This window comes from Macaca thibetana, chromosome 9 (genome assembly GCF_024542745.1).
Source record: "Macaca thibetana thibetana isolate TM-01 chromosome 9, ASM2454274v1, whole genome shotgun sequence".
NCBI classification, from domain to species: domain Eukaryota; kingdom Metazoa; phylum Chordata; class Mammalia; order Primates; family Cercopithecidae; genus Macaca; species Macaca thibetana.
Genome location: NC_065586.1, coordinates 85,179,395 through 85,203,014, shown reverse-complemented (window position 1 = coordinate 85,203,014; position 23,620 = coordinate 85,179,395). Strand labels below are relative to the sequence as shown.

At 41.3% G+C, this 23,620-nt stretch overlaps 1 protein-coding gene across 2 annotated transcripts in view; it reads left to right on the top strand.

The window, feature by feature from the left end:
• LIPA (lipase A, lysosomal acid type) overlaps window positions 1-23,620 on the top strand; it is a 39,804-nt gene that overhangs the window by 1,982 nt on the left and 14,202 nt on the right. For both annotated transcript variants that reach the window (XM_050805730.1, XM_050805729.1), the window contains exons 2-4: window positions 2,349-2,460; window positions 4,196-4,313; window positions 22,611-22,809. In XM_050805730.1, the coding sequence (XP_050661687.1) occupies window positions 2,350-2,460; window positions 4,196-4,313; window positions 22,611-22,809 (428 nt within the window). In that variant the 5' untranslated portion in view covers window position 2,349. The remainder of the gene's footprint in view (window positions 1-2,348; window positions 2,461-4,195; window positions 4,314-22,610; window positions 22,810-23,620) is intronic.

The following is a 23,620-nucleotide window of genomic DNA, read 5'->3' as shown; positions in this document are numbered from 1 at the left end:
CGGCTAATTTTTTGTATTTTTAGTAGAGACGGGGTTTCACTGTGGTCTCGATCTCCTGACCTTGTGATCCGCCCGCCTCAGCCAACCCCGTCTTTACTAAAAATACAAAAACAAAATTAGCCGGGCGTGGTGGAGGGCCCCTGTAGTTCCAGCTACTCGGGAGGCTGAGGCAGGAGAATGGCGTGAACCCACGAGGCGGAGCTTGCAGTGAGCCAAGATCTCGCTACTGCACTCCAGCCTGGGCGACAAAGCCAGACTCTGTCTGAAAAAAAAAAAAAAAAAAAAAGAAAAGAAAAGAAAAAAAGAATTTCAGAGTTCACTACTTCTTGAAAAAAAAATAATCCCAGGAGGAATTCCATCAACAGAAGGGAGTCAGTTCACTTTTGCAATCTCCTGAGAATCAATTTCTTAAGACTTGTGGAATATTCAGTTTAAACACAAGACTAAAAACGAACAGCTGTATTGGGGTATTATTGACATACGATAGCATGGCATATTTCAATTGTACAATTGTATAAGTTTTTACATGTGTACACACATGTGAAACCATTGGTACATTCAATATTATGAACCTGTACATCACCCCCAAAAGATTCTTTGTGCATACTCCTTTGTAATCCTTTCTTACTGCCCCTTCTCTCCCCAGGAAACCACTGATCTGCTTTCTATGAATATAGATTAGACAGCATTTTGTGGAGTTTTATATGAAGGGAATCAGACAGTACTTTTGTTTTTCTTTATTTTGATCTGGCTTCTTTCAGCATAATTAGTTTGAGATTCATCTATATCGTTTTGTGTTCATTCTCTTTTATAGCTGACTAGTAGGTATATACCATAATTTATCCAATCATCCATTTAAAGCATTTGGGTTTTTCCAGTTTTTGGCTATTACACCCAAAGCTGCTATAAACATTTATGTACAAGTCTTTGTATGGGCATACATGCCTGCATCTTTTTAAGTGATTCTATTTATTTTTTGAAAATGTAGAAGTTCTGGACTATAGTCATATGTTTTTCTCTAACCATTTGTGTTTTCTTAGGAGAGGCATTTAACTTTGCCTTCAGCATCCTCAAGGTCTTTGCTGTGATTTTGAGTCATCACTGCCAGAAACCAAGATGGTCTTTGTTGATTTGATGGTTAGAGAATTTCAGAAGGAGAGAAACGGGTCAAATTTTTCCTTTCTTTTTCTTTTGAAGGCTCTATTTTCTTTCGTTTCATTTTTTTCCCCCATGAATGACAAATTTAATTGCTGACATATAATTGGGGCAAGAACAGAAGTGGTTAAATAAGTAGGAGGAAAAGCTAATAGTGGCTGAACTTAAACATGTCTAAATCACAGGTGGAGGGCAAGAGGTAGGAAATAAGCAAGCTCAGAAATTTTGTAGCTCTTTCTTTTTCTCAAACTATCCCCTTCTAAGTTTTACCTTTTGTTATTTCTCCATGAACAATTTGTTTTTAACTTTGGGGTTAGGAGGTATGTGGGTATGCTGGACTCCAAAGGTCGTATATTAACTGGAGGTGGTGGGTGGGAGGTTTCTTAGTTAGAAATAATTCCTCTGGGAGGCGGAGGCGGGCAGATCACCAGGTCAGGAGTTTGAGACCAGCTTTGCCAATATAGTGAAACCTGTCTCTACTAAAAATACAAAAATTAGCTGGGCATGGTGGCCCGCTCCTGTAGTCCCAGCTGCTCTGGAGGCTGAGGCAGCAGAACCACTTGAACCCGGGAGGTGGAGGTTGTGGTGAGCGGAGATCACGCCACTGCACTCCAGCCTGGGTAACAGAGCGAGACTCAGTCTCAAAAAAAAAAAAAAAAAAAAAAAAAAAAAAAAAAAAAAAATTCCTGGCCGGGCACGGTGGCTCATGCCTGTAATCCCAGCACTTTGAGAATCTGAGGTGGGTGAATCACGAAGTCAGGAGTTCGAGACCAGTTTGGCCAATATGGTGAAACCCTGTCTCTACTAAAAATACAAGAATTAGCCTGGCGTGGTGGTGTGCACCTGTTGTCCCAGCTACTCGGGAGGCTGAAGCAGAAGAATTGCTTGAACCCAGGAGGTAGAGGTTGCAGTGAGCTGAGATGGCACCACTGCACTCCAGCCTGGGTGACAGAGTAAGACTCTGTCTCAAAAAAATAAAAATAAAAATAAAAATAAATAAAAAAAATAAATGAAATAAAAAATTCCTTATTTTCTCCTTTCAGATATGGCTGGAGTCATTTGTTTCATATTTTCCTGTCACCTTTTACTTGCCCTAAATCTGGTTCAGAACTTTTTGTGGGAGCATTAATTTACCAGAATATTTTTGTGTAGTAAAATAAGAGCAAATAATAATAGACTGTTTTATTATACAGAATGAAAATGCGGTTCTTGGGGTTGGTGGTCTGTTTGGTTCTCTGGACCCTGCATTCTGAGGCGTCCGGAGGGAAACTGACAGCTGTGAATCCTGAAACAAACATGAATGTGGTAAGTTTCTCAAAGTTATGTACTTTTAAAATGCATCTGTGACAAATGTTATTTTCTCAGATCCAGTTATGTGAGCTACATGAAGCCATACTCATACATTCATCTCTTTACAACTCCTTTGCTTTTCAATTTCTCTGAATCTTTTTTTTTTTTTTTTGAGACGGAGTCTTACTCTGTCACCCGCCCACCCAGGCTGGAGTGCAGTGGTGCCATCTTGGCTCATTGCAATCTCCACCTCAGGGGCTCAAGCGATTCTCAAGCCTCAGCCTCCCGAGTAGCTGGAACTACAGGCATGTGCCACCACGCCTGGCTACCTTATTTTGTATTTTAGTAGAGACAGGGTTTCACCATGTTGCCCAGGGTGGTCTTGAACTCCTAAGCTCAGGTGATCTGCCTGCCTCGGCCTTCCAAAGTGCTGGGATTACAGGCGTGAGCCACCACAATTTGCCCAATTTCTCTGAATCCTAGGTTCAGTTTGCTAGCTTTTTCTCATCAGGTAATCCGTAGTTAACAAACCTCAGTTTAATGTTATATATACTTCTTAATAAGCTAAATTATGATATTTATTAATTCATTTCATTTTTAAGTCTCAATAAGTTTGTTTAAACTATAAAAAAGTATTTAAACTTTGCAAGAACTTTACTGCTATTGAGTGATGGTTTTAGAATACATTGAACAAAGATTGTGATTAAGAACGTCCAGGGAACATATTTCTATACAGAAGTCAAAGTATCTGAGCAAAATTTTGTTAAAACAAATATGCAAAAATAACCAGTCGACTAATTAAAACATCTGAAAGTTATTAATCTTAAGTAAACAACAAATTCTGGAAATACTTCATTTAGGCACAAAATATCAGAAAAGTACAAATTATTAAATAAAACAGCAACTTTAAAATAGACGTTGCAGTGACCCAGCCGAAGAATCTGGCAAGCTTAGGGACTCAGAGAGAAATTCACAGTGAGCCAGGAGAGTATGACCTGATAGCAGGGTCTTAGAGTTAAGTTTTACTTCTTAACTCAAAGCTTTTCTTTTGCCTCCCAACTTTTCCAACTTTTAAAAGAATTTTTTTAATAAGAATGATAAAATTAAATTCTTTCAAGTACTTACATAAGAGAGGGTATGTGCGCTTATTTACATTAAATCCTCTGGATACTTGAATTATCAATATCCCACTGAGCTCCTGATTAACAATTGTCCCATGAATCTTTTCCTGTAGAGAAGTGAATGTGAGCATAATTGTCTATTTTGTTCAACTTTTCTTCCATCCCACCTTGACATTCTATGTAATCTTTTTAGTCCATTGATAAAAACAGGTTAATATTTTTTATGCTTTATTGGCCAGCAGGGGATCTCTCAAAACAAAGAAAGTATTTTATACATTGACAGTTCTAGCTGGCATATTTAGAAAAGAAAGAAATGAGCATTTATTTGTGCCTGGTAGGCAGGATGGAAACAAAGAGGCCCAAGCTGTGGTAAAGTTAGACACATTTGGTATAAACATGCTAGAATGATGAAACTGAAGTTTAATCAAACATCTGTAGGTAGAACCCAAGCGTGAAACAAGGGAGGATTTACTGTTGTGATGGGCCACTAGATTTAGCAGGCTAAAATTTCAATGACAAATGCTTTCTTAAAGCCTGGAGGACATAGTTTATCTGCTCCTTTGCTTGTTAATGTGGGAGACTGTTACAGATTCTGTTCACCCAATTTCCATTGTCCTTTTTCTCTACAGAGTGAAATTATCTCTTACTGGGGATTCCCTAGTGAGGAATACCTGGTTGAGACAGAAGATGGATATATTCTGTGCCTTAACCGAATTCCTCATGGGAGGAAGAACCATTCTGACAAAGGTATGGGAACGCTCTTAAAAGTAAAAGCCAGAATTTGGCTGGGTTTTGTGTTAGTAACCAAGTTCAGATTTAACTTAAAAACATTGAAATGGGACTATTTTTAGACCAGAGCACTAGCTGTATTGCAGTTTTGCAAGGCACAGACAAATAATTTTCTTTTAAAGAAGTAAGGACAAGGGTCATCCAATTTTTTGTTCAAAGGTCAGATTCATTTGAGGATATGCTGAAATCTCTGTGGCTTTGTTTTTTGAAGGAAGCATCTTGTTTAATGAACTGTTTTGAGCATTAAGTCAATGACTTTTGCTATGTAAAAATTATTTAATTTTTTTGAATTCACATAATCTAAAAATCAGAGAATTAGAAGACATGCAGTAAAATGCCTCCATTCTCGCTCACTCCCTACTTCCTGCTTTTTTGTGTGTCTTTCTAAAATAACTTCATTTTAAAATCTTTTTATTTCCAAAAATCTCATTAGAAACAAGTACAAACACAGATTCTTATTTTTCTCTTGCCTCCATTTTAATGCAAAAGATGGCACTATTTTCTTCTTTGAATTTTTTACTTAGCACTTGGAGATCTTTCCATACAGCACATAAAGCACATCTTCCAGAGGTGCATGGTATTTCACTATATGGCTGTATCATGATTTATTTACCAAGTGTCCTATTAATGAGCATTTGTGCTATTTTCAGTCTTCTGTTAACAAATATTGCTGCTCTAAATAAGCCTTTGTGTATGCAAGTTTATGTATACAATACATGTCCAGAAATAGAATTTTTGGATCACAGGATATATGCATTTGTGATTTTGATATATATTGCCATGCTGATTTTCATGTGCACGTGTCCTGATGATAACTATCACTATGAATATATGAAAGTTCTTGTAGCTTTGGCTTTAAAAGTATATATGTACATGTATATGTATATCTTTTTTCTCTCATTTTATAACTCAAGCAAAACTGCAGTTTGCAGTGCGGATAAAGGAATTTCTAGACAGACTGATTGAAATTATTAAGCAGGTATCAGAAGAAGGATCTAATCTTTATTCAATTAACTCTCCAGATGTAGCTTATTTATTTATTTATTTTTTTGAGACGGATTTTCGCTCTTGTTGCCCAGGCTGGAATGCAATGGTGCAATCTTGGCTCACTGCAACCTCCACTTCCCGGGTTCAAGTAAGATGTAGCTTATTCTGTAACATTTTTTTGTTTCTGGAGACTTTTCTTGGGGAAATTAAAGTTTAGATTAAGGTAGTTAGGTAGCTATTCTTTAACTTAAGTGTTATACGGGCAGCAGAGCCATCTTTGCCTCAATTCCTGCCCAAATTGTTATTCAAAGCAAACTTAAAAACCCTCTGTGTTAATGTGAGCATTGTATTATTATTTGCTTTGTTTTTTCTTAATTTATCCTAATTTAGCTTTTTTCTTCCATGTGTTCTAGCTATAATAATATTTTAATAATGTTTAGGTGGCCATGACAACCATTATTTTTGAAATTTGATTTCTAACTCTTGAGATTTTTATGGTTTACAGATATATGCCATTAAGCTTCCTTTTTATACATATGTTATAAAATGAGTGATAATTTATAGTGAGAGCTTTTAGTTTTTCCTGTGCTCAAAACACTCAAAACATATTTTATGCTAGAGCAAGCATATAATCTTGGTTTCCTTCCTTTTTTCTGCCAAAGAATAACCTCTGTATACTGATTTCAGACACTACATAAAGAAAAATGTTTTGTATTATTTTTCTTAAAATTATAGTTGATTAATTAGTAATGAGTGAATCACTGTTAAACGATGGTAAGAATTTCAATAAAACATGCTGAGAGCTCTCCTCCTATATCCACCTTCAGACTTCTTTCTCCATACAGTGGTTAAAACACTCAGAGTCACATGCTCTACCTGTGTGTATCACACTGTTGGAGGGGAAGGTGCAGTGCCCTGGAATATGAAGAAAGTGAGCATGAGTCTTGATATGCTCCCAGGTAATAGAAAGGAGACTTATGGGACCTTGGTGCTAGACCTGGGTCTGCCCCTGACTTCTTGTGTGCTTTTGTTTTTCATTTTTTTAAACCTCTGTGGGATATATTATATATACTTTATTTTATTTTTGGCAGGAGGGTTGGGGATTGGGAGAGTGGAGAGTCTAGGTCTTTAGAATGGGGGAATATAAGCCGGGCGCGGTGGCTCAAGCCTGTAATCCCAGCACTTTGGGAGGCTGAGACGGGCGGATCACAAGGTCAGGAGATCGAGACCATCCTGGCTAACACGGTGAAACCCCGTCTCCACTAAAAAATACAAAAAACTAGCCGGGCGAGGTGGCGGGCGCCTGTGGTCCCAGCTACTCCGGAGGCTGAGGCAGGAGAATGACGTAAACCCGGGAGGCGGAGCTTGCAGTGAGCTGAGATCTGGCCACTGCACTCCAGCCTGGGCGACAGAGCCAGACTCAGTCTCAAAAAAAAAAAAAAAAAAAAAAAAAAAAAAAAAAAGAATGGGGGAATATAGACCGAAAGTACTTACTCTAAGCTAAATCTGTTCATAGCATTTGATCCTTATGTTCCTTCTGTATTCTGAAGAGGCCCTCCCTGTAGGGGATCACTGATATGAATGTCATACCTGCTGTGAGCTAACCTCAATGGGGAGTTTTCAAGGAAGTCTACGGTGAACAACTCAGTTCTCTAAAGGAATTGTGATTTTCCTAAGAACTGCATGGGTACTTTTCTGATGGTTTGCATTTCCACAGTCTAAAACAGAGCATGGACAGAGGCTCTTTACTGTCCTCCACTCGTATTCAAGAGCGAGGTTGTTGCCACTGGTGTTATTTCGGCTGTTTAAAGACAAATAGATAAAAAGAATGGAAAAGGCCTTTCACACCCAAAGTGAAACACGTCCTCTTCTCATGCATTCCACTTCCCCTCCTGACTTCCTCCTCTATTATTAATAGCACCAGCATCCTAATGACCTAGCCTGGAATCTGCAGAATCATTCTTGACCACGGGTCCTTTCTAGGCCACCCACATTAAATTGCTTCAGTTCATATTTTTCTTCTGTTTCCCTGATCACCGTGCTACATTAGGCTCTTGTTACCACTTAACTGGGTGCCTGAAATAAGCGCAGCAGCTGAGAGAGCCTTGAGCCATTTCCCTTTTCAAGGCTCCTCGTATGTTAACAAAAAGAAAGAATTTCCAAACAGGATTTTGAAAATTCAGTTTGCTTATATAGTTTAAGAAATTAATGCTTTTAATACACACAAAAATACTGCTATACCTTCATACTATTTCCAAGTAATTAAAAAATATATTAAAACATTATTCATTTTTTGGTACCACATTCCTTGTGGAACCTGAGTCTACAGCTGAATGGTGGGCATCTTTCAGTCCTGTTGCCGTAGGCCTCTTTGACTTACTGTGTAGCCTCACTTGGAGATCGGATTTTTTTTTATTAACACAGGGCTTGGCCACATGGCTTCTCTGCCCATATTTGCTTAAAAGCTTTACCTAACTGCTCTTTTCTCTGCCAGCCTTCCTGTTCTCGTTCATCCTACATGGTTTTGCAGGATTAAGTTTCTTAAAACTCAGCTATAATTATGTGAAATTGCCATTCAGAAAGCTTCAGGAGTCTCAGAAATGAAGATATACGCTGTTCCTTAAATATTCCGTCCTAGCTGGTATTTGTACTTTTTACCTCCATTCTGTATGGTAGTAGCCCTTGGCTACTTGTGCAGTATGTGCGTGTTGTTTCCCATCATTAAGCAACCTTCTTCGAAAGTGTTGAGCAACCCTTTGCTCCTGAAGGGAACTGAGATTCAGAAATTAATCCTTCACAGGGAAGTGGCTCTGTTTTCATCTGCTCAGCCTTATTTCAGAAAGTCATAGGGAGTTAGCACTAGAGGGATCTCAGATTCCTGCCTGGGCTAGGGATTTTTGTTTTTTTTAACACACTTCACTGGTGGGTTCCAAGGTAGAATTCTTGGTTTTGGCAACTTGTGTTCTAGACTAACACCCTCATTTTGTTGGATAAGATAGCCAGGTTCAAATAGGGAAAGGAATTTGCCGCAGGTCGGAGGGTCATGGCCTGGCCTGTCTAACTACAGATTCAGTGATCTTTGAACTGGAGAATGTGGCCTTACATAATAAATATTAACCAACTGATCCCGTGATACGCACAATATATATTTTATTTGACTAAAATAAGGAAATACCCACTGGTCTTGCATTAAATACGTAAAACAGCAACAACAAGGCAGATTTACTTCTTGCCTGACTAGGATATTGGCCAATCATCAAAACACCAAGAGTGGCACATTTGTATCTGAAAGTTATGCATCAGATTGCCAAGTGGGTGAAGTGGCGCTCTAGACTGTGAAAGCCTGGAATGACTGCCTTCAGCATCCAGAAACAGGCTTTTCAACTGTGGCCTCAGCAAAGATTCCCCAGGGGTTGCCCATTGAGATATTAAGAGTCATACCTGAAAATTCACAGCATGGCTTGTGAGTTAAGTCTTTAGAAGGAGACTATCAACTTATATTTTGCTTTGATTGTTTATTTTAGAATTCTGATTGATTTCTAGATTTTTCTTTCTTTATAGAAAAATCCTTTACTTCTAAAGAAACTATTTTTTGAATCACTGCAGTGCTCTAACAGGCTACACATAGGCCTTGGTGATCGGGGATGTAATTCCTCACCCCTGATGGTGCCGAACAGATGCGGGTTCATTAATCAATGCCTGAGCCTGGTGACTTGGGCTGAACTCAGGCTCATGTAGCACTCTGATGGTGCGTTGAGTAGGGGATTGCATTCAGAACCTTTGCCTAATGGAGCAGCATAAGTGAGGTCAGCTGTACAGTTTGTCTCATAGGCCCAGGATGGGATCAGAGCAGAGAGCCGAGTGGAAAGGAAGACAGTACTCTGCCCTGTCCCCTTCCCTCCTCTTCCTCCTGGTTACCGCTCTGACCTGTCCTCTGTCTTCAACCTAATTTTCACATCTTCAGGGAGGATTTCCTCAGCCTTTCACAACAGATCAGGCACCTGGCTACATATTCTCATAGTTCTCTGTGTTTTTCTCCATTACAATTAAGACAATAAACAATATATTATTATGTAGATGATGATGTGTGTGACCTCTGTCATCCCCACCAGACTCTGTGGGGGTGAAGACTTTTCTGATTCTCTTTAAATGGTAAATTGCTTTAACTCCAGGCTGCAGTCTACCCAAGTATGCTCCTGCAACCCTCCTGTGACACTGCAATTTAATAGTGTCCCCTGCTCAAGGCCACACTGCATTAAGGATTTCCTACTCCTGGACTCCTAGGAGTCCACGAACACAACTTGAAAGCTTCCTGTGGTGGGTAAAACTTGAAGCTGTATTGCCTCGTGATTAAGGTGAACATGTGAAGAGCCACCAGTCATGGGTGTAAGTTCTGGCTCTACTATTTAACTAGCTGTGTGACTTGCCAATTTTCTTTACCTCTCGAAGTTTTGACTTATTCAGTTATTAAACAGGAAGAATAATACTGGCTCCTTCATAGACTGTTGTGAAAATTTGATAAGGCCTGTGAAATATATTATAATAAGTGCAGGTGATACAGTTTCTTTTAAGACATTTATTTATCTAAAATATTTAAATGAATAAATAAATATTTTAAAAGTCTCGTCCTGTCTCCCAGGCTAGAGTGCAGTGGTACGATCATAGCTTACTGCAGCCTCAAATGATCCTCCCTCAGCCTCCCAAAGGGCTGGGATAACAGACATGAACGATGGTGCCCAGCCTCTGTTTTTAATTTTGAAATATCAACGTGGATTTGATGGTGGTCTTTGATATTGACTTCTTCAGGATTAAGCCCTCCATGACAGGGATATATTCTAAATTGTATGGAAAGGAGGAAGATGCCTTTGTTTACAGTGGACAGAAGTAAGAAAAGTAAGAAATGTCATAGAACTATGTCTGGGGGGTCAGGTGACACGCACTGTGTCATCTCTAGCCCTGCGTCCCCTGAAAGTGCCTTCTTCTGTGGACCCTCTGCTCCTTCTGTTGAGGGAGCATTTTGGATGAGAGCTGGATAATTTCCCAAAATTCGGTCAACTCTGAAACTCTGGAACTCAAGTTGCTGTGCTGCAAAGCTGTCTGAGGACAGACCATGGTGACAGAGAGGGTCAGGGAAGACAGAAAGGCAATTTGGCATGGAGATGATGGGCACGTTTGTCACATGACCTGGGTTTGATTCCCAGCTCCATCATATACTAATTGTGTGTCCTGGGTCAAATGATTTATTCTCTCTAAGACTCAGAGGCGCCAAAGGAGGAAGAATGATGTAAATGGCCCAGCACCATCCTGGGTGTATGGAAAACTCTAATTATGACAATGTCCTGGAAAGTTCTGCAGTGAACAAGACAGACCACATTACTGCTTTCATGTTGCCTGGTGATCAGAGTGACTATTGCTAGTGGTGGGGAAAACAGCTTTCTGAGGCATGGAACGGTTTTCTTCCCTGCTCTGTGATGCAGGGCGCTCTTGTTGTGTTCACCCTTGCAGGCCACCTGCTCCCTAGCAGGGTGACAGTGAAGTGTGAGTGCCGTGGACTGCACAGTGGCAAAGGCCATGTGACTCTCTGAATGTGTCCTGTGGACTGGTCAAGCACTGTGCTCTGTGTGAATCATCAGGTGAACTTTCATACAATTCTAGGGTGTAAGAACTCCTATTACCTCCTGTTTTACAGATGAGGAAACCAAGGTTTATAGGGGTTAATTAACTTGCCCAAGATAAAGCAGCTGATGGGTAGTGAAGGTGGGAGTCACACAGCCCATGACTGTTCCTGCCCACTTGGTCCTCTTCTCAGGCCTCAGAACAGCTATGATGTCCCTGATAAAGTCACACTATGGAAAGTATCTGACTTAGATGTCCTGTATCTTCTAGATGTCCTGCTTCTGCCTACTACACCAACTCAGAGAGCTGTTAGGTGACTTATCTGAGATAATGCATGTAAAGCGCTTAAGTGCTTAGCATGGTGCCTGACACATAGTCAACATTTAGTACACTCTTGCTGTTACTATGATTATATTACCTGGACCAAAGAATACCACTTCACTTTATCCTTCTTCATAGCGGTTATGTTCTAATAATATTTTATTACTTACAGTTGACTCTTTAACAACATGGGGGTTAGGGGTGCTGGCCTCCAGAGCTATTGAAAACTGCATATAACTTTTGCATTCCTCAAAATTTAACTAATAACCTAGTTGACCAGAGGGCTTACCTATAATGTACATAGCCGATTAACATATATTTTATATATTATATGTATTATATACTATATTCTTACCATAAGTAAACTAGAGAAAGAAAATGTTATAAGGAAATCATAAAGAAAAGAAAATGTATTTACTATTCATTAAGTGGAAGTGGATCATCATAAAGGTCTTCATTCTCATGTTGGAACAGGCTAAGGAAGAGGAGGAAGAGGAAGAGTTGGTCTTGCTGTCCTATAGCAGAGGTGGAAAAGGGGGAGGAAGTGGAAGGGGAGACAGGAGAAGTAGGCACATTCAGGGTAACTTCATAAAAATACATTGTAATTTCTGACCTTTTTTCATTTCCCTAGAAATGTTTCTATAGAATAGCAATTCTTCCATCATTCGCTTTAGTTTCAGTGCCTGTGTCGTAGAAGCATCAGTGTTGTAAAGGAAGTCTTGAATAATTGCAGTTGCCACCCTTCTCCTGAATTGTCTAATATCAGTTTGTTTTCTGGTACTGTATCTCCCATGTCTTCTTTCCCATAGTCTGGTGCTGTTTTAGAAAGCACTCATCTCCATCAAGTTATCTTCTGTAAATTCCTCTGGTGTGCCTTTTAGCTCTTGACTTTATTTAAGATGCATATCTTGAAACTCTTTACCTGCTCCCACCCTCTACCTTTTTGTCATATCCACAATCTTTTTCTTGATTTCCTTGATTGGCTAAGTCATGGATATGGATTCTGTGAAGTCATGCACAACATCCGGACACAATTTCTCCAGCAAGAATTTATTGTTTCAGGCTTGATAACTTTAACAGCTTTTTCTGTAACAGCAGTGGCATCTTCAGTGGTGTAATTCTTCCAGACCTTCATGATGTTCTCTCTGTTGGGATTCTCTTCCATAACATTGTCCATCGTTTCCATAGTGTATGTGTGTAATGAGCCTTAAAGGACTTTATGACCTCCTGATTTAGAGACTGAATTAAAGATGTGTTTGGGGGCAAGTAGACCACTTCGATGCCTTTGGTATTGAATTCATGGGGTTCTGTGTGGCCGGAGGCATTGTCCAATATCAAAAGAACTTTGAAAGACATTCCCTTACTGGCAAGGTGCTTCCTGACTTCAGGAAAAAAAGCATCAATGGAACCAATCTGGAAAAATAGTTCTCATTGTCCAGACCTTCTTATTGTACAGCCAAAAGACTGACAGCTGATGTCTATATTTTCCCTTCAAGGCTCAGGGATTAGCAGATTTATAGATAAGGGCAGACCTGACCATCAACCCTACTGCATTTGCACAGAACAGTAGAGTTAGCCTATCCCTTCCTGTCTTAAATCCTGGTGCTTGCTTCTCTTCCTTACTAATAAATGTCCTTTGTGGGATTTGTTTTTTTTTCAGAATGGGACACTTTCATCTGCATTAAAAACCTGTTCAGGCAGACACGTTTTCCTCCAGGAACTTATATGTGGCCTCTTGGCTGGCAGAAGCTGCTGCTTCTGTTATCTTAGCATATTTTTAAAGTTTTTAAAATTTTTAATTCTTAAAATTAATTAATTTTTGGCTTTTTAGAGATGACATCTTGCTCTGTCACCCAGCTGGAGTGCAGTGGCACGATTATAGCTCACTGTAACCTCAAACTCCTAGGCTCAAGCAGTCTTCTTACTTCAGCCTTCTAAGTAACTAGGACTACAAACACGTGCCAAACATACTCGGCTAATTTTTAAAGCAATTTTTGATAGAGATGGGATCTCACTGTGTTTTCCAGGCTGGTTTCGAACTCCTGGCCTCAAGAGATCCTCCCACTTTGGCCTCCCAAAGTGCTGGGATTACAAACATGAGCCACCGTGCCTGGTCTGTCTTGGCATTTTAAAAGCCAAACAAACCTCTTTGTAAAATTATCAAAACATCTTTTATTGGCATTAAATTCTCCAACTTTAGATTCTTCGCCTTCTTTTTTCTTTAAGTTGTCACATAATGACTTTGCTTTTTCTTGACTCTTAGAGTCTAGAATCTATTCTTGCTTTATCTTGAATATAAGAGTCTAGAATCATATTAGGGCAATTCCGCACCCACATCAAAGCTGCATTTTCAATATGAGATCAAAGGTATTTCAGAAAAAGTGCAAGGTTTTGGCATTTGCTGTCATAGCTACAATGACAAATGGCTTCACAAACTTTATTTCCCTTTTTTTTTTTTTTTTAACAGTTGTCGTTATATGTTATTTATCTTGAAATGAAGATAATTGAAGCTGCAGACCTTAATCTATGACACATATCAAGCAATCCAACTTTTTCTTGTCTGGATTTTTCTCTGCTTTTTGGGAGCACTCCCAGATCACTATTAGTTCTTTGTATGGGTCCCATGGTGTTACTCAACGTTTATGATATTGCACTAAACATGATGAAAAACATATGAGAACTGCAAGAGATCACTGTTTACTGCAATATGCATTTACTGGAGAGACGAACTGCTCACGTGGAGATGATTAGTGTCACGGGAAATTTAAGCAGATATTTACAACACTCACCACAAGAGCAACAGGAGGTGGCTACAAAATTATTACAGTAGTACACAATATATTCTAGTTAATTTTATGCAGTTATGATTTAATACCGCATCTTTACATTTGTTTACATTTCTCTTAACTGTCAATGGCACCATGTATGGTCTGTAAGTGTGTGTCTAAGTTTTGAAAATGTTAACTTTGGCCGGGCGTGGTGGCTCAAGCCTGTAATCCTAGCACTTTGGGAGGCCGAGACGGGCGGATCACGAGGTCAGGAGATCAAGACCATCCTGGCTAACATGGTGAAACCCCGTCTCTACTAAAAAATACAAAAAACTAGCCGGGCGAGGTGGCGGGCGCCTGTAGTCCCAGCTACTCGGGAGGCTGAGACAGGAGAATGGCGTGAACCCGGGAGGCGGAGCTTGCAGTGAGCTGAGATCTGGCCACTGCACTCCAGCCTGGGCTACAGAGTGAGACTCCGTTTCAAAAAAAAAAAAAAAAAAAAAAAGAAAATGTTAACTTTTTATACTTCGTGTATATTTATGGTAATAAATAAAAAATAGGCCAATATCTAAATATATTTTATACATTCATGACATACCTAAACTTTTAGTAACTTGTTATTATTTCTAGACTAGAGTTGGTCTGTTTTTCTCAAATTGTTGCAAATCTCCAACAAATTTTTCAATGTTTATTGAAAAAGAATTCATGTATGAGTGGACCTGTGCAGTTCAAACCTGTATTGTTTAAGGACCAACTGCATAGATTTATTATGTTACTATCAGGGACCATTATTTATTCAGCTCTACTATGTATTAACTACTTCATCATTCTCACTTTAGAAAAGAACACCTATATTTCAGAGAGAGTTGAGCAAATCGTACGAAATTTTGTAGCAGTAAGAACTGAGGTCTGCTTCATGCTAATGCCCCTGTGTCTGACCTCCTCCTTTGTTCTCTGTTTTGGTTCTGCCCTGGACCTCAGCTGGTTTCTCACATGTGTTTTGGAGTGTGACAGGGTCCTGTCCGGACTCAGCATCCTGGCAGAGAAGGCCAGTGCCTTGGGAGGCAGGAGGAACTTCCCCACCCACCCGGTCATCTTCCTCCTGCGGAACTGTGGGCTCAGCACATTCAGTTTCGGAGCCTGAGTAATCCCCTCCTGGCTTCCACCCACACTGGGAAGGCAGCGTCATGGTGGACTGGCACTGGGCTGCTTCTTTGTCAGTTTTGTCCTATAGGGCCATGATGAACTCACTTGCCATCTCCAGGCTGAGAAATGGTCCTTTAGTCTTTTCCCTTAATCCCCAGCCCTCCTAGAGCCACCCATAGGGCACAGTTGGGGAAGGCAGCCCTTGATCTGTCATGCTGGTTTGTCACTCAGACAAACAGGGCTTCAGGGTGCCTGAGTGCATTGAGCAGGTTGGGCCTTGGAGCAGCTGCCTGAGCAGGCGAGGCTGAGTGGGTGCCTCTCCTTTCGTTCCCTATCCCCTCCATCTACTAGAGATTACTTTCTTTAAGCACTTTGTCCATAACCTCTCAAAAAGAGCTTCCTGCCTTCAGCCAGAAACCCTCAGTGTGTTCTAGAGACTTCTCTCTTGTTAACCTTCTGTCCCTAGCAAAGCGGTGAAAAGCATGGCCTGTGGTGTCAGACACACCTTGTTAGACTCCAACTCCCCCGCTTCCTAGCTCTCGTTCAGCCTTAGGCAAGTTACTTGACTTCTCTGCCACAATTCCCTGTTCTGTTCAATGGCAGTAGTGCCAACTTCAAAGGATTTTCAGTACAGTACCTACAGCATATAAGCGTGCAATCGGCGCTAGCTATCATTTCAATCAGCTATTCTCAGCAAGGTGAAGTGAAATCTGAAATAGTTCCCTGGAAGATGTGAGCGGCAATAGGTTTTACCTTCCCAGAGAGAAACATCCTTTGCCAGTAAATCCTTAAATCCTTGTTTGGTGGTGGGATGGGAAAGAACCACGTTGTACCTTCCTTTCTTCCCCCTGCTGGGAGCAGGTGAGAGAAGCTGGTAGACAGTTGGCTGGGCCTGCTTCCAGCGTCCAGTCAATATCATTCCCTTTTGTATTCACCCAGTGCCAGAGGGAAGGGGCAAGCAGTTTAGCAGCCATTTTTAAAGGTTTTCCATGCTAGGATTTGATACTATTTTCTTTGTTGAGGATCCATGATGCCTAATGGAACTGCCGTCTCTGGAAGCTCAGTAAGTTATGTCCTCTGCATCTCCCTCCTCAGAAGAGACTTTTTTGTTCTCGGATGAAAGGAAACTGGCCCAGCCTGGAAGGAGGTGCATCCCATGAAGTCCTTCCTGTTCCCTGTGTTCCCAGGTCAGACAAGGCACTTTTTTCAGACAACAACTTTTCCTAGTTGTTCCCCAGCCTGGCTGCGCATCAGAATCAGGCAGGGAGCCTTTCGTGTGCACACTGGTCCCACCTGGCCAAGGCCTGGGTGGGATGTCAGCATTCTGTTCATCTGGCTCCTATGTTTTCTATAGAACCCTTTGTGGAAACATCTGTCTCTTACTTAGAATCCAGGTCAAATATTTGTCCCTCTGGCCAAGTAACTTTCTCCTTCTGGGCCTTCCTGAGTGGTGTTCTAGCCTTCTTCTTCCTGGGCTAGACAGTCATTGTGTGTCTGTCTCCCTAGAGGATGCAACTCCCTGTGGGAGGGAGCGGGGTTACCCATCTTTGCATTCCTAGCATCTATTAGGTTGGGGCAAAAGTAATTGTGGTTTTTGCCTTACTTTTTTATGTCTTGGGGGTGGGGGCTAATGGAATCCCTCTCTGTCACCTAGGCTAGAGTCCAGTGGTGCGATCTTGGCTGACCACAACCTCCACCTCTTGGGTTCCAAAAATTCTCCTGCCTCAGCCTCCTGAGTAGCTGGGATTACAGGCACCCACCACTAGGGTTTTGCCATGTTGGCTAGGCAGGCCTCAAACTCTTAACCTCAGGTGATCCGCCCGCCTTGGCCTCCCAAAGTGCTGGGATTACAGGCGAGTCACCACGCCCGGGACTGCCATTGCTTTTTAGGGGCAAAAACCACAATGACTTTTGCAACAACCTAATAGCAGTGGCTGCTACTCAGTAGGCACCACTAAAGGTTTACACAAAACGTAATGTGTGTTTTCAGATCACCTCTTGATATTTTACCTTCTAGTGTACTGCTTAAGATACAGCAGATTTCCATTAAAAACTTTTCACCTGAATGTGGAGGACACAGCTGAGTGGCCTCCATTGCTCTAAAGCCATGCCATTTGTCAGACATTTACCTTTCTTCATCAGTCGCTTTCCTCATCTGCCAGCATTTCCCATGAGGAAACAGTGTGGTCTGCAGTACCCTTTGCAGTGCTTGGCCCTGATTCTCCAGATTTGAAAACATTTAGCTTGTAAAGAATAGATTCACTGTTTCCTTCCCATCTGGTGCCTCTTTTGTGTCTGTTGTTAATTGAGCTTTTGTATTCAGCTTGAAGTAGGGGATGGACAAACCCAAACAAACAAAAAAGGACAATTAGAAAAATAGTGGCTTTGACTTGTTCTTTAGAAGGCTCTCCTTCAAAGGATAAAGTAATTCCCTGAGAAAAGTGTTGTGCAGGTGTGAATTAGGTCTGGTGGAACAAGGGTATTTACAGATGTTCTTAGAAGCTGCTCAGCCGCCCTAGGCATGGTCTCCTGGGTAGCGTGTGCTCCAGCTGTCCACATGCCATTCCTTGCTTCACACTCACCTCCCAGGAAAACTGCAGTAGCTCCTCATTGCCCTTGGGAATCCAGGAGTTATTTATTGGGGATGTTTAAAGACTTTCCTGATATGTCTTCAACTTGTCAACTTCCACATTTCCCCATTCAAAGCTCCTGGAGGTTAGAGAGGGAAGTACAGGGACTTCAGGGAAATTTTGAACATTCCCATCGAGAGAAGGTGGGGAGCTGAGTCCTGGTCCCATGCACTGGCCAACATCTCCCCTCCCAGCCTCTGTCCTGGCCTGGCTGCCACACATCACCCTCCTCCTCCTCTCGCAATTATCCTTGCCCCAGGGCCCTCTCTGGTTTCAAACCATTCCTGCCTTTCTCTGGACACTCTCCCCTGAGGAGTGGACTAGGCAGCCCCGGGTTTTCCATGTTAACTACAGAGGCACAGACTGGAACAAGTGCCAAGGAATTAGGCCACCTACCGAGCCTTCCTCTTGCCTCACTCTGACTCTCCATCCTGAGGGAAGACGATTGCAGTTGTTTTTGTTGGAAATGACCTGACCTGTGGGAGCATCCCGTTCCTGGCCTTTGAAAGTCAAGTCGCCTTCCTCATGGCCTAGTCCCCGATCACTCTTGGTGGGTGAAAAGTGTCTCAACATACCTAAGGAGCTGTGGCATGAGCAGGAAAGCCCCTCTTTCTAGAAAGTGTTGGGCGCCATCAGTAGGGCAGAGCCACTGCATCGTACAGCTCCCGGTCACCATTCTCACTGCATTGTACAGTTACCATGAGATGCTGCTGCTGCCTGCAGTTACACATTTTTCAACTATAATTTAGTGATGAATTAATTTTGGTAATTATTATTGTCACACTGATGTTTATAATTTTGAATTTTTAATGATCATTTTACATATTTTCCCAGCTGGATTATCATCTTCTTCATTGAAGCCAAGAAGCCTGCGCATAAGATGCTGTATCTACCACAGTGCCTTCCACATACACTTTTCATAGTAAATTTAGTCTTGTTACTATCACATTAAAATGAACCTTTGAAGGCAAAAATGAGCACATAAAGCAGCCCTAATATTGTCCTATTTGCTTTCTATTTTCTCCCCATGGGTAGAAGTTCATCTACATGGCCCTGGCATTTCTATTTTGTCATTAGAAAATCACAGCAGCCAGACATGATGGCTCACTTCTGTAATCCCCGCACTTTGAGAGGCCAAGGCAAGAGAATCACTTGAGGCCAGGAGTTTGAGACCAGCCTGGGCAACATAGTAAGACCTCACCTCTATGAAAATTTTTTTAAAAAATTGGCTGGATGTTGTGGTACATGCCTGTAATCCCAGTTCTTCAGGGACCTGAGGTGGGAGGATCACGTGAGTCCAGGAGTTTGAGGCTGCAGTGAGCAGTCATGCCACTGCACTCCCGTCTAGGTGATAAGACAAGACCTTGTCTCTTTTAAAAAAAAAAAAAAGTTATGGGAATCATTTTATACTCTTGGCCTGGGGTCCTGCTATTTTAACAACATGAGGGTACAGCATCCCTAGGTTGTACAACTCCAGGGAGTACCATGTATATTTTCAGGTATGTGAGCAGTGCCTTCCAGAGTGGTCCACAGAAGCTGCCTTGCAGCAGAACTGTCATTTAAAAACAATTTGCTAGTTACCAAATCTATATTAGGACATTAGCAGAAGTGAACATTTGTCAATTCACTTATAGTCTTATCATCCGGACAAATCATTCTTCTCATTTTTCCTTGGTATTTTTCACTCCTCTTTGGTGTACATTATTTTTGCATAGCTATAATTCAGAGTAGTCTATAATTTTGTATTTTGCTTTTTTTTTCCTTTTGCAAGGTATGTTATAAGCTTTTCTATGCTGTCACTGTCCTTGTCATGGTCGATAGATAATTATTGTACCAAGTGGATTTCAATGAATTATTTGACCACTTGACAATTAGCTTATTTCCAGTTTTTCACTATTGTAAAGAATGAGCAGAGGGCAAAGGAAGCTCTCATTTGTTTACTGTGACCCATGTGTCAGTCACTATGCTGGGTACTTACCTCACTTATTCCTCTTAATAATTATTTTTGGAACTGAGACGCAGGCTGGTTAAGCAACTTAATTCTATGAGTTGATGTATAGTCAACTCTTACTGTGTGTCAGACACTTTGCTACCTACTTTTCATATAATATCTCATATCTCACTATGTCCTATAAAATGTGTATTATCATTTCTCCTCTTCAGGAAGTGATACTAATTTTAGGAGAAGTTTCCCCAAGGTGTCACATCAGAACTTGGAGAGGACAGAGTTGAGCCTAGGTTTGTCTGAGCTGTCTAAAACTCATGGTCAGACTGGGCGTGGTGGCTCACACCTGGATGTAATCCCAGCACTTTGGGAAGCTGAGGTGGGTGGATTGCTTGAGTCAGGAGTTCGAGAACAGCCTGGGAACATGGTGAAACACTGTCTCTACAAAAACACAAAAATTAGCTGGGTGTGGTGGTGCATGCCCGAAATCCCAGCTACTCAGGAGGTTGAGATGGAAGGATCCCTTGAGCCCAAGAGGTGGAGGTTGCTGTGACGGGAGATCATGCCACTGCACTCCATCCTGGGCCACAGAGCAAGACCCTATCTCAATCAATCAATCAATCAATCAATCAATCAAATGAGTGAATAAAACTCATGGTCAGTATAATGTCAGCTCCACGGGGGTATTTGTTTTTCCTCTTGTTTTTGTTCTCTGCTGTGTTCTCAGTGCTGAGAAGAATGCCTGGCACATAGTTGGTACTCAGTAAAGGCTTGTTTTTTTTTTGTTTTTTTTTTTTTTTAAAGACAGAGTCTCGCTTTGTCGCCCAGGCTGGAGTGCAGTGGCCGGATCTCAGCTCACTGCAAGCTCCGCCTCCCGGGTTCACGCCATTCTCCTGCCTCAGCCTCCCAAGTAGCTGGGACTACAGGCGCCCACCACTGCACCCGGCTAGTTTTTTGTACTTTTAGTAGAGACGGGGTTTCACCGTGTTAGCCAGGATGGTCTCGATCTCCTGACCTCGTGATCCGCCCGTCTCGGCCTCCCAAAGTGCTGGGATTACAGGCTTGAGCCACTGCGCCCGGCAAGGCTTGTTTTGAATAACTGAATGGTCTCAGCAATAGGTAAGCAGCTTGAGGTCAGGTTTCTTTGGCTCCTACATCTTTGTTTTTTTTCTGCTGTATCACTGTCTCAGGTACAGGTGAGTAGAAAATAAATTCTTACAGGCAGACACAGACACATATATTTATGAATTTGTGTGTGTGAGCCTTTTTATCTATTTAACTTTTATTCAGCTTTAAAAATTTTTATTACATTTTATTTTTTAAAGCAGTTTTAAGTTCACAGCAAAATTGAGTGGAAGGTACAGAGATTTCCCATATACCCTCTGGTCCCCACACTCCCCTGTTATGAACATCCCCTGCAGAGTGGAATTGTAATTGTTACAGCTGATGAACCTACATTCACACAAATTCCATAGTTTATATTAGGGTTCACTTTTTTTTTTTTTTTTTTGAGACTCAGTATCGCTCTGTCCCCTAGGCTGGAGTACAGCGGTGCAATCTTGGCTCACTGCAACCTCTGCGTCCCAGGTTCAAGCAATTCTCCTGCCTCAGCATCCTGAATAGCTGGGATTACAGGCATGCACCACCACACCCAGCTATCTTTTTTGTATGTTTAGTAGAGACAGGATTTTGCCATGTTGGCCAGGCTAGTCTCAAACTACTGACCTCAAGTGATCCACCCGCCTCAGCCTCCCAAAGTGCTGGGATTACAGGCGTGAGCCACCACACCCGGCCATTACAGTTCACTCTTGATGTTGTATATTCTATAGTTTTGGACAAATGTATGATGGCATGTATCTACCACTATAGTATCATACAGAGTAGTCTCACTGACCTAAAAAATCCTCTTTGCTGTGTCTATGAATGCCTTCCTCCCTCCTAACCCCTGGCAACCAGGATCTTTTTTACTGTCTCTATAGTTTTGTCTTTTCCAGCATGTCATATAGAATGCAGCCTTTACAGATCTTAGTAATATGTATTTAAGGTTTCTCTACGTCTTTTCATGACTTGATAGCTCAATTCCTTTTAGGGCTGAGTAACACTCCATTGTCTGGATGTAGCACAGTTTAGTTACCCATTCATTTACTGCAGCACATCTTGGTTGCTTCGAAATTTTGGCAATTATGAGTAAAGCTACTATAGACATCTGTATGCAGGTTTTTGTGTAGATGTAAGTTTTCAACTCCTTTGGGTAAAATACCAGGGAACGTGATTACTGGATTATATGGTAAGAGTATGTTTAGTTTTGTAAGAAACTGCCAAACTTTTCCAATGTGGTGCTACCAGTTTGCGTTTCCACCAACAATGAATGAGACTTCCTATTCCTCCCCATCCTGTTCAGCAGTTGGTGTTTTCAGTGTTTTTGGATGTTGCTCATTCTGATACATGTATAGTGGTGTCTCATTATGTGTGATCTTTTTCTTTCTTTTGGTTTATTTTGTTAGGAATTATTGTGAGAAATGCAATTATGAAAGCAAATTGTAAAAACATTTTACAAGTTCTTAAAAATATATTATATTGATTTTTGTTTTTGCTGCTTATATAAGTGTGTCTTATTAGTGGACATGCAAAAAATGGTCCAGTTTCACTGCTACCTTGCCAGTGCTGTTTTAAAAAAATTCTTTACTAATGTTATATGGGAGTACATCAACACCTCAGTCTTTCAATTTATTTCTAGTTCATTATTTGCTTATGGATCTTTTACGAATGTTCTATTTAGCAAGATGTCATATTTGTTTTGAAGCTTGGTGCTACTGTCTCCTAAACGATGAATGTTTTTCAGGTCCCAAACCGGTTGTCTTCCTGCAACATGGTTTGCTGGCGGATTCTAGTAACTGGGTCACAAACCTTGCCAACAGCAGCCTGGGCTTCATTCTTGCTGATGCTGGTTTTGACGTGTGGATGGGCAACAGCAGAGGAAATACCTGGTCTCGGAAACATAAGACACTCTCAGTTTCTCAGGATGAATTCTGGGCTTTCAGGTATGTTTGAATTGATAATGGCATGGATGTATTTCCTTAGTACTCTTAAAGCAGGCAACAGGATTCCAGCAGAAGAGGCAGATAGGTGGGTACCTCTGAAGTTGTAGGAGAGGGAAAGTTGGTGTCTTTTGAAAGGTTTTAAACGTTGCTAGGAATTTAATGACTAGCAGTTAGGTAAATTTTAAGCAAATGATTACATGAAGATTTACATTTAGTTAGGAATTCTTAAGTTATTTTGGCATTTCTGGTGGTGTGGGTGCTGCTGGGTAAATGTTGCTCCATAACTTTCCTGCTTTCTCCATAAATATGTAATCCAGATGTTCACTTTTCTTCTTTCCAGAAATTCTCCTTTCCTCCCTCTTACTTCTGGCTCTACCAGTTAATTGCTATATGACATTGGACATCTTACATAAGTCTCCTGGGTCTTGGTTTCCTCATTTGTAAAATGGAGCATAAGAAACACCTACCTCATAAGGTCACTGGGGGCTTAAAGGAGAGGATGCAGAGAAGGAGCCTCCACAGAACCTGGCACATTGTATGAACTTGCTAGGGGTTGGCTCTTCTCCTGCCATGGCAACATGCGCACGCGTATACCTATATGCACACTTGGGTTTTGGTCTATGTTCTGGTACCAGGTATCAGAGAAAGTCAGCAGCACTATAGCAGCCTCCAGGCTGGCTTCCCATTTTTAAAACCAGAGGCACCCCTGAGGACGTGAAACACAAGAATGAGAGTTTTTACCAAAAGGCATATACAAGAATAGGTTTATGGTCACGCTATTTGTAACAGTGAAAAACAGGAAACTACCCAA